The following is a 12528-nucleotide window of genomic DNA, read 5'->3' as shown; positions in this document are numbered from 1 at the left end:
TTCTCATACAAAGTACGTTATTTTAATGGGACAGTTCTTTTAACCAAACGGAATTTCAGGTCCCAACGATGTCCGCTTAAATAAGCTTTTACTATATTACTTTATTTATTCTAATGTTTTAAATACCCAACTACTGGGAGCTTTCAATTACTTAATGTTTTTAATACAAAATATATTTTATGTACTCCATAAAATAATATTTTATAATAATCCATAAATAAATAATCCATAATTTAATAACATATTATTTTGTAGCATTATTCTGGTTTTATAAATAAAAGGGTCAGTTCATAAATACTTCGCCCAATATCTTTGACCCGATATCTGATAATAAGAAGAAAATAAATGCTTCCTGCAGATAAGTCAACCTTCGTTGAGAAAAGTAAACTACACCAAGAAAAAATTATATCCTTTTAGAAAATCTTTATCTTAGAAGAAAATATAATCTATGATACTATTTGAACACTCAGATTACAAAAAAAAATTAAACTCGATTTTTAACGTCCATTTTGAAGAATGAAACTAAATTCTTAATATAAACTATTGAACAGTAGTGAAATTGCTACAACAAAAATTTTTTGTCTTATTTTTAATTAATTGGGATTTTGACTGACCACACAGCTGTTTCGAGTATTGCCCAATACCCATCAACAGTGCTCTTAGAAACAAAAATAGAAAAAAAACTATCAAAACATGATATGTTTTATATTGTATAATGGAGCATAACACGGTTACGATATCACTGGGTCATGCCTTGCAAGCTAATCAACATTTAACAATTTATATTCAACCAGATTCCAAATGTTTACAATGGACTGAATTTGGTATTCATGTAACAAAATAACTCTTCCGGGTGTCTTATAAAATTTTAATGACCACAAAAAAATTAAGCAACAATAATGAAATCTAGAAAATATTACCCTTAGCAACCGGAATAAAAGAAGATATTTTTCCACTCTGATTCTTGCTTCCACTTTTAGTGCATTCTTTCAAATAAATGCAGATTAAAGTTAAGTGAGAATATAATGAAAATAAAGTTAGTATATACATAAAACTAAATTTATATAAATAATACATAAATACATGCATAAAGAAACAAAAAATTAAATAAAATACAATAAAGCAGAAACGATTAAATTCAATAAAATAAATACATATATAAGTAAATACATATATAATAAATACGTATATAAAATTTGTTTATATAAAAATGTATATAATGAAGTAGCCACACTGAAGTTCCTTATAGGTTACGGTCTACATCAGGGCTGTCCAGAGCAGATACTGTCGTGTGCCAGTGCATATTGGAAGGCTGCAGAAACAACATATATACGACCATGTTTTTTTTGGAGAAAGTTAAAAATATAGTAATGTTTTGATAATGTTATTATAAAATATGATAATGTTAAATTTAGTTTAATTAATTATTCGTTGAGTTCAGTTTTTTGGGATATCATAAAAATAAAATGTAATTTTACCAATATATATCAAAGGAAAATTTGCGTAATTGTGGTAGATTAGAAACATATCGCGGGCCCCACACATATTAGTCGCGGGCCCACACATATAATAGCCGCGGGCCGTATATAGCCTATGGGCCGTGCTTTGGTCAGCGCAGGACTACATAAATGTTTTTGTTGCCATAACTGTCTATAACTTCTGGTGTGCATAACAAGAACGAGAGAGTAGCGATTGAATGCGATGGGTGTAACTAATACTACTGATTTAGCCTTATTCAAAATACCCACTTTGTCCCAATGCATTTGTATAAAAAGAATAATATATATATAATATATATTTTATTGAAAGCAAATCAGTAATATATATTTTATGTGCACTTCGCGCCACATAAAATGCTTAATCAAATTTTTTTTTGTAATTTCTATCAAATTTTATTTGAAATTAACAGATAATTTATATCTTAGCTTATATATAAAACACATAAAAATTAATGTTTATAAATCTCGTAATAAATTGCAACGAAATGCAATAAAAAAATAAAAAAATCAAACACAAGTAGCAACAATTTCTCTTAAGTGGACGGAAACTTTATTAAGGACTAATAAATTTTTGCTTTTGCATGCTTAACCTTTAAACAATTTATGCAGACACTTTCAGTAGAAGAAAATAAAACTAACAATTAACCAAAAAGCGAAATAAAGTAGAAAACAAAACAGCAATAAATAAAACTATAAAAAGAATTTGTGGTTACTTGTGTAAACAATAAAATGGCAGCGAATAGCATAAATCTCGAAGCACATTCCACGCATATTAAAGCGCACAGATACTTCCTTCATATCGGCGGCAGGACATAAAACTAAAGAATTCCAACTCAAATTTAGTAGTTCCGTTTGTTTGTTTGTTCGTTTGTTTGTTTGTTTGTTTCGCAGGACACTGAATTTAAGCAAACTGTAACGCTAATTTAAACCATAAAATAAGAAACGAAACTAAACTAAAGTCGAGCTAAGAGCCGGAGAGCCTGAGAGCCTAAGAGCCTAAATAAACTTACAAATCACCATTATCATTATCCTGTAGGCACAATGCAAGAGTTCATACGAGTCGTTGTGTTCATGAAGTACCAATATTCACCACAACTCCAACATCACAGCTGAAAGGACACTTCACATTATTTATACCAACGACAATAACACTATTACCATAAACAAAAACGAGTACAACAAACAACAAACAACAAACAATAAACAGAGAAACAAACTATCCAAAAGATACTAACTAAATGGGAAAGCACCTAAAGGGCAAACTAACAAACTAAAAAGGCATGAACTGAAGTGTGTCTAAAAATATGTGTAATTATTAAAATACCACATTACAGTGGGCGGGTTGTAGTGGGCAGTAGAAAATCTATGGGATGGCAAGGACTAACAGACAAAACCAAAGCCACCGAAATAATAAATGCTTTAACGCTTCAACAATAAACACTGTAAGCATTTGTTTGTTAATACATGGCATTACATTTTGCACAGTGGGTAGTGTTAATAATAAATATAAAAAAAATATAATATAAATTTACACTTAAAATTATATTATTAAATAGATATTATTAAAAAAATTTTTATGAACCTTTTGTTAATAGTACCAAGACCCAGAGCAATTATCTGCGGGAGTGCCAATACAATTTTTATCTTATTAAACAGTCATAATTAATAAAAAAATATCTTTAAATGTAAACGTCCTTCCCCTGTCTCTTGCAGACCTCTCCTTCACTTCACTGCATGTTCGAATATATCACTATATACAAAAACATCTCTCTATCTCTCTCTTTCTCTGTCTCTCTCTCTCTTTTTCTCTCTCTCTCTTTTTCTCTCACTCCCTCTCTCTCTTTCTTTCTCTCTCTTTCTCTCTTCATTTCCCTCTCTTTTTTTCTCTCTCTTTCTTTCTTTCTCTCATCCTCATCTTCCAGTGTAGCATAGGGCCTCTACAATCCTTTTATATCGGATTCTATTATTTGATATTATTCCAGCAATAATTGGCTTCTCTTAGCTCTTCTTTAATTGTGCTCCTCCAAGTTGTAGCGGACGCTCCAGATCGACGACTACTTTGAGGATTCCATTTCAGAGCTTAGCGTGTTATGTTTTCATTGGGTCTGCGGAGTTTGTGGCCTATCCAGCACCATTTGTGTCTTCTTATCTCAACAGTAGCAGGTGATTGTTTCATAACGGCACATAGCTCATATTTCTTTAATTACGGTTTGCGGTCCGTAGTCTTCAGACCTTATTGATTTTTTTTGAATTCTGTAAATGTAAGTCTTATAATTTATTTAAACTGAGAAGGATTGGAAGATTACAAAAAGGACTTCATCCCTCAGTGCAGCAAAGAGTAACAAGAATTAACAAAGTGTGTTCCGTTGAAAAGACCGAAGATAGATAATCTTTTGCTGTGAAGTATTTAACATTATTTAGTTAACTTAAGCGCCCCATTATAATTATTATTATTATTATCCGAACCCAAAGCCTTACAATTATATAGAGTATAACTAAAAATATTATTTCCTTTTCAGGCAAAGGTGTGATTCGGTTACCTCAATCAGTCTCGTTTCATTGTATTGAAGACTGCTGAACTTATTCAACTATATATACAATATATACTTATTTATATTGTACAATTTTAATTATTTCACAAAATTCTATCTAATGATGCAATTTTTCTACCCACTGTATCGTAAATAAATATTTAACAAAAAGTTAGTGTATGTATTTCCGTACTACAGTTAGTGTGGTAAAATAATTTTCAATCTCATTAGTTAAATTGAATAGTGAAACTGTTCTCCCTTCTTCTCTTTCTATAACTTTTTCACTTTTTGGAGTTTTTGGGGCGCAATTCACACATCTATAAGTCCACCCATAGACTTACGTATATAAATTATTTTACGGGTATATTGTTTATATTGTTCTACTTATGGGCTTACCCACTAATTGCTAATATTTTACAACACAAAAAAATAATTAAAAAATAAAATTGTAAAAAGGATGTAATCACATTGAAAATATACATAATAAACTATTTAAATGATTAATGTGCATTTGAAAATTGTTGTACAAAAAAAAAAAACACAAAAAAATAACAAATAAAATAATAATTAGAACATAATGCGTTATGTATTAAACCCAAATTTACAACAAAATAATCATAAATAATTTTGCATATATACCTATATAGTTCTTTCACTTATGATTACATCAATATTAAGAATCGATTACTCAATATAAATGGGATGTTTAAAATAATTAAGAGATCTGACACTACTCCAATATTAATGGGAGTTAAGAAACTAGTCATTGCATATAATTGGACTCTAGTAATGTGAAAAAATTTTTCAATATTAACCATTAATTTCAATGAGACCAATCAAAAGATTAGCCAGAACGTCAACATTCGGGAATGATTTCAGAAAATCGAGGAGCTATAAAGAAAAACAAAGGATATGAATAAACTCCAGTACTCAGGAAATCGTACCGCAATATTAATGGAAAATATGATAGTAATCAAAAGATCTGATGGTACTTTAGTATTCGGCAGTTTTAGTAGAAGATATGAAACTAATCGGAAAACTTGATAGAAATTCAGTATTTAGGATTGTACAATATTAACTGAATATTTCAAGCTAATATTTGAGGTTATTTTAATTTTGGAGGTATTTAGTACCAATCAGTTTTTATTATATTTATGTAAATTATTTGGACTTCTGCCTTCTTTTTCTGAGTTTGCTAATACAGAAGATCTTTTTTTTGAGTCTTGAAAATTTGATATTTGAGATTTTGGTTATGAACATATTCATCTTTATATTTTCACTAAGTAAATGAAAGTATGTGAACATTCCTGGTCACTGGAGTATTTAAGGAAATGAAAAAACAAACAATTTAGGACGCCTTATTACTTCTTGAAAGGATACTGGATCCTAGAAATCGTTCTGTGCTTTCTGCAGCTAGGTACTAATAAATGCAAATTAGTCATAACTTGTTAAAAAAACAGTCAACTTCGAATTTATACAACAAGACTATTAAAAGTCTTGTCCAATACGTGTCCCATATAATGAACAAATCAATGCTAGTCATTACCATGAACCGAATTAATACTGGCAAGCTATTAGGACGAATGATATCCTCAGGGACCTCAAGATTGATCCCATCAAGAAGTATATAACGGATAGAGCCCTAAAATTATTTACGAAATCTGACAGACTTACCAACACCGTGTTATCATATCTCAGAGTGGTTACAGCCTCCTCGGGGAGGTATGCAAATCTGAGGTCAATTATTACTTCGTCTGATGAAGTGATAAACAATAATCCAATCAAGGCGTAAAAAGGGGTTTTAAAAATACCTCGAGTTAAGAAAGAGTAAAAGTACTCAAGTGCACTGGCTCAAATAGCAATAAATATAGTATGTTATATAAATTGAACGGGATAAGTCTAGTTTATTTCTCCATCTCTAACCTTTACGACAATGCCAAGATCACTCGCATTGACGAGTATGTTTTGACACTGGCCCGTTGATACCTCACCTGGCTTCATGACCTCTCCCCTGATATTTCTATTCTTATTACCCTCCCTGAAGACGTTGGTCTAGCCTTGCGCTTTAAACCCCCCGAATATGTCCTTATATAATCGCGGCTTTCGTAACCCTAGTCACAAAGTTTACCGTTAACCTCACCCCGCGCATCTGCTATAACCCCAGCCCTTTCTCTATAACCCAGTTTTCTTAATGTACACCCTAGCTTTCTTTCTTAGATGTTTATAGCTCGCTAGGTACTAAGTCTATCTTTTTCTCTATCCCCTGATTACTGGTATGAAGTTTTCACAATGTTGTGAACATCTTCTCCATTCATTCCTAAGAGGTGGTTTAGTGGGTTCAAGCCTTACCTACTGCAAAAAAATTTTATTATATAAATATAAATATTTGCTCATTATGTGAAACGTGTGGGGTTGGTACCACTGCCATTGCAAATAATCTACATTACTCTGTTTTGATATTTATAATGAAAGTAATATCTTCAAAATGAACAATAAATTTAATGAAGTCCAATTTTCTTTTAAGATTAAATATTTCATCAACTAAATTTTTAATTATTATTTTTTAAAAATATATCATATAGTACATAACATATTGTCAACATAACACATTTTATAATCACAAAAATATTTTTGAAACTTACATAAGTGTTAAAATTTATAATTTACATATGTTTTAATTTAATAATGCAAAATTTATGCAAAATCTTTGTAACGAAGCATTTTCTTACACCTTTTCAAAAACTTTTCATCTAAACTAATTGCAAAATATGAACAAAGCTAATTTAAACATGTGCCGCATATAAGTTCGCAGATATACGTATGTAGATAGATACACCTACAAGCTGAACAAAGCCCAAAAGTTGCTGCTTTTAGACCATTTTTTGCCTAAAGTTAAGCTAACTACATAATTTTGCACTCAACTGGCTCAATACTTTATAATAAAAACATTAAAACAACAACAAGGACAACAACAACACCAGCAATGATATTCCACTACTAACGACAATGAAGTGTTGATTTAGTCCTTCAAGGAAGCGAGTTAGTGTTTGTAGTGTACGGAGCTAATGTCTGAGGTACATGTAAAAAAAAAAATTATAAAAAAAAACTCTAATACATATGCAAACAACAAACTCTTATTAGGCCAATGTATGCACCTCTCCTCTCTTCAGGACACACTTTCACATATATCCTTAGTGTTTTTGTACGTAGGTATGTGTGTAAGAGTAGCACTTTACTTCATTTGTTTTTGTTGCTTTACTCGTACGTCCTGTGCAGCACATTTTTGGTGTTCATCTTATTTACGTGTCTTATTGCCAAGCGACACAACGATATTATCTCATTTCCGCTTCCGGCTGCCATTTAAATGCCGATTTCATGCGCGAGCTCACACTACATACATATGTGCCGCACTTCATTCCCTCCGCCATTGCAAATCTACGTTACATCGGATGCAAAATAAAAACAAAAAATATATAAAAATTGTGTATATTTTGCCTGCGGTCCTTACCTTTTTGCAAATAAATAAATTTTCGTTAAATGTAATTTAAATACTTTGGCTTCACATTTCCAGTACACGTCTGTAAACTTTGCTGTATTCCCTCCCGCATCCTTACTTACATCGTCTACTCTTATTGGGCACACTCGTTCATTTGTTTGTTTAATTTTTGAATAATGTTTAGCTGTGGGGGATTTTTCGTGTTTGTTGATATTTTTATGATAGTTCATTGAAATAAATTATTTTATATATAATACAAATTTATATACATAAGTATATACGGAAATACTTGTATATCCATATATCCGTACCTACTTGTAAAATAATTGTAAATAATTGTGTGAATAAGCATAAGAGATAATTTAACGAAGAGATGGTATTAAAAATAATGAAGAATAATACTTTCAGATACTCATTGTAATTTTGTAGGCTTTACCTATACCTAACTACATAATTCTGCGAAGATCTTTGAATTATACTCCTTCAAAGTTGTCATCCTGTAATGTTAGGGACCTAGCCTAGTTCATAGAACTGTCAGGTTGGTTTTCCTTTACCTAATAGGGGAGTCGTTACCTTTCTTCGACGTTGAATGTATACTGATTACAATCTATATACAAATCAACGTAACTCCTGTGGTACCACAATGGGCCATTATTTGTGCTTAAGTGGACTTTTTGGGATACAAGGCCGCCACTCCAACCAACCAACCAACAAACTCCTTCAAAATAAATAGTGTAATGAGTAATTAAATTATATATCATTAAATATCATTATGTTTCTCCTTTCCTTCTTTGCTATTCGAAATCCTCTAAATATAAAATATCATTGATAATTTGATAGACTACTCACATTGAACACATAATCATTATTGCTATTCATTTTGCTCATTCGGATTACTACCAATTGACTTCAAATCATTTAATACCCCGTCCTCCCACCAAGGATATTGATGTGCTCTATCACCTTTTCCATCAATTATCGACATACTACGAAAAATTCGGTGTATAAGCTGATACATCATCAGGTTTCATGGATGATGGCACCTGATATTGAGTCATATTAAAAGACTAAAGTATTTTTTTATTAATATTGCCATAAATTTATCTAACAATAAGAGTTTTAATCATAAATTCACTGTAGTAAAAAAACCATCCTTTATTTTTGAAGGATAAAGCTTGAAATTCACATGCCAAGAAAAATTTTGAAAAACCTTTCATAAAATTTGGTTACATTTGCAACGCGCGAGCACCAATAAGTACTTCCCCGGAAGATCGAGCTATACTAACCATTGCTTTCAATATAACTTCACTATAGTTCAAATATTGTTTTCCAGATAAATTTAAGCAGTTCTAATGAGTTTTCTATTGCTTACTCGATCAGCGAAGAAATCTTATATTACATACAACAAGCCGCTTCGTCTGAGTTCCCAACCAAAAACATAGAAAGTGTTTGATAGATTTCACTTTCTCTTCATCATGATAATTATAAACCGAAAAGATCTTTTAAAATCCTGTTATCTAATCTAGGTCTCGTAGTCTATGCAATTAGTCCATAAGTTACTTGTGATTAGTTCAAAATTAATTCAGCACTATAACGGTGAATATATCTATCTTCCTAAGCAGTTTTTACATTGAGGTTTGTATTGAGATGTCGCGGTTGCTTATATTAGTTTTGATGACTCTGCTAATCATCTTATCTACTAGTTTATTCCAACCATTTCCAGTACCTTGTTTATGTATATTAAGAAACCTCTTCTTGCCATCTGATCCACTAGTTTGTTTTAATCTTTCATCCTACCTTGTTAATATCCATTTCATATTCTTATGCATCTTATTGAATTCATGCCTTATAATTAATGTTGATAATATTTAAACAGAGAATTTTGGAAATTACTATTATTTTTTTTTAATTCTATAGAATCCCAATAGAATTTTAAAGTCCTTTTTAATCTTTAACATATTTTTTAATTAGATTTTACAGAACATTATTTCAGTTATTCTCTTATATACCCATTATATAGAGTGGTGAATCCCACTTTATTTCTTTACTATTTGTTAATTTGTCAACTTCTAGATCTGCTGCTTCTAGATCTCTTCGATATGTCTTATTCTGTATTCCAATCTTCTGATGAATTCAGCTCTAATTATGAAGAAGTGTCGTTACTCCTATTGTCTTTTATTCACTGTGGAGTTTTCTCTCATATACAGAACCATTAAAAAAAATATGGCGTTTGTGTACAATGGTGATCAGGCTGCTTCTTATAAGGATGATATAAATAATTAATAATAAAATTAAATGAATATGTAAAAATTGCAGCTTCCAAAAGGTCTACTGTGAGGATAGGCCTTGTTCAGATTGTCCTTTTTGACAATCTTGGCTTTATTAGTTGTAGGTTTTTCTTTTAAATACAGAACCATTGTAAGAAATATGGCTTTTGTGGACAATAGATAACGGTCTGCTCCTTGTAAGGATCATAATCAATAATAAAATTTAATTAATTTATGAAACTTTAAACTTTAATTTATGAAATAAATATTTATTGAAATATTTTTATTCAAATAATTTTGTTTATTGTAATTACTGTATATAATGTACCTGTGATCCTAAATATAAAAATATGATATTAAATTTATGAAAGTATTAGTTATTGTAAATATTATTTAAATACCAAAATTATAAACCTATAATTGCTTGTCAAAATTTAATTTAATTATAAAGTTTGGTTAATGAGTGCCAAAATGATAAATAAACTGATATAAAATTAATAAATTTTTAATGTGCTAGACTGCAATAATTTTAGATATTTTTTTTTTTGGGTTCGCTTGGTCGCTTAATTAAAAAGCCTGGAACTAAAATTTTATTGAAATAAACCAACAAATTAAACAAAATGAAATGATGGTCAAAAAAATAATTACACATACGAAATTAACTAAACACATATTTTATTATATGAAATGGAAATTTTTTTGACAATTTAATTATTTTTTCATACCAATTTGATTCGGATACACCCAACTGTACCGACTGCATGGAATATATGTAATTTAAAGGGAATAATATATTCAAAGAAAAAATAAAAAAGAAAAAAATATATAATAAATTTAAATTAAATAAATAAAAACTAGAAAAGTGGCAACGACAGAAAAAGGTAAAATTCATAAATGGATTAAAAACTTACACGCCCACAAAATGAATAATTCAATTTGCACATCGTCACAGTTTACCAGCGCACACACGCATACATAGTCCAACAAACTGGGAGTACGTGCCATAGAAAAAGGGCGATGCATGCAGCCCCACCGAGCTTGTGTGGCAAAGTGCCTTCATGCTTGTGTAAAGCATGAGTGCAGCACACAAATGGAAAAAAAGTGCTGCACATATCAGAGTGGAAGAGGTTGACAACTTATGTGTTGGCACTTATGAAATTGTTAAAATTGTTGAAAATTTATGTGGGGAGCCAAAAATAAAAAGGTTAAAAAATCCCAAAACAGAAAAAAAAACAATATTTAAATGCGAGAAGTATAATCTTGAAAAAGAAAAAAAAAACAATTATAAAAACGAATACACGTGAGTGAGTCTATTGAAAAGCTTAACAAAACGTAAACTAGATGGCGCTGCTTGTGCTTAAATGTCGCATGTTGACGTTGGAATTATGTGTTTTTTTTTTGTGCACAATTTTCGTGTGCTGGTGAAGCATTTCCTGCGCTGACTGCACATGGAACACAAACTTTCCAAATGAAGTTTTAATTGGATTTTCAATTCAATTAACAGATTTGCGCAAAAATATAACAAAATTGTGTAAGCAGCATAAGTCGTCACTGTTTTAGGTTAGGTAAGTCTAGAAAATGCATCAATCGATGATTGCTTTTATCTGAGCTGAAGTTTATATCAATTTTAGCATAAGTTCTTTATTATTGTATTTTTTTTTAATTGTTTCGAAAAAAATCTAAATTTTTATTAAGGGAAAAAATCAAAATGCACACTTCAGTCAATCACCAAAACCTCCATTAACCTGTACGTCATTAATTGAAATCATTTAATTAGTTTGGTAACTCAGACAAGTATAATTCGCAGTCAAGTTTAAGTGCAGGTGCGTATAAACGTTAGTATAGACTGGCAACACAGATAGAAAGACATAAACTAACAAACTCAATTAGCTGTATTCGTATATTGGCAATTCACTTGCTTTTGCTATTTTACGAGTACATACTCCTATCACTTTTTTTTGGAATATCATATCCCCTGTTACTAGAGCGTAAACACCCGAATGCCATTCAACGAAATTCAATTGCTGAAGTTTTTCATTACGCAAATTCACTGACACTGACATCGCATACAACTGAACTTATAAATAAAAGCATAAAGCAACTCATCATTCTGCTTCGTCGCTAACTCGATTGCTTTTTATCGTAATCATTATCCTTGGCTCGAATAAAGCGAAGCAGCCACACTGACTCTCTCACACGCTAACACCAAATCGCAGGCAAACACACATCTCCGTGGAATGCGAAGATATGGGCACACTATAACTCTCGGCACCACATCTCACTCAATCAGTTGAAAGGAACTTAGCAGCACATGTTTTCAATTTTCAGAATATTCACCGCCAAAGGAGTCTTTACTCATTTTCTTATTCTTAACAAAGTGAAAGCAAAATCCTCTTGATATCAATTTGCTTTCAACATTTTCAGTAAGAAGAAGCGACGTAATAGCGTAATAGCGTGAAATATAAATACTCCTTCTGGTATTGGATCTGGTATGTTGTGTACGAGGTACGATGGTACGAGGATACGAGGATACGATGGTACGAGTACATGTCTTATGTGAGTTTAGTGAAGTGAAGTTGCCTTTTATCTACCGCGTCTCGTTTAGTTCGCATTTCTTCACATTTTTTTCAGAATTTTTTTTTTTTGGATTTCTTTTCCTTTATTTTAAAAGCATAACTGAAATTGGAAACATTTCGCTTCACTTCCATTCCAAGTTTCATTCAAAATGAAGTTGT

At 30.9% G+C, this 12528-nt stretch overlaps 1 protein-coding gene across 1 annotated transcript in view; it reads left to right on the top strand.

Annotated features, from left to right (window-relative positions):
• The first annotated feature begins 715 nt into the window (after window positions 1-715).
• Window positions 716-12528, top strand: part of LOC119676674 — a 19183-nt gene continuing 7370 nt past the window's right edge. Inside the window, exon 1 of the mRNA XM_038087927.1 lies at window positions 716-832. Within this exon, the coding sequence (XP_037943855.1) occupies window positions 716-832 (117 nt within the window). The remainder of the gene's footprint in view (window positions 833-12528) is intronic.

The sequence above is a fragment of the Teleopsis dalmanni genome, chromosome 2 (genome assembly GCF_002237135.1).
Source record: "Teleopsis dalmanni isolate 2A chromosome 2, ASM223713v2, whole genome shotgun sequence".
Taxonomy (NCBI): Eukaryota; Metazoa; Arthropoda; class Insecta; order Diptera; family Diopsidae; genus Teleopsis; species Teleopsis dalmanni.
This window is presented reverse-complemented; position numbering and strand designations above follow the sequence as displayed.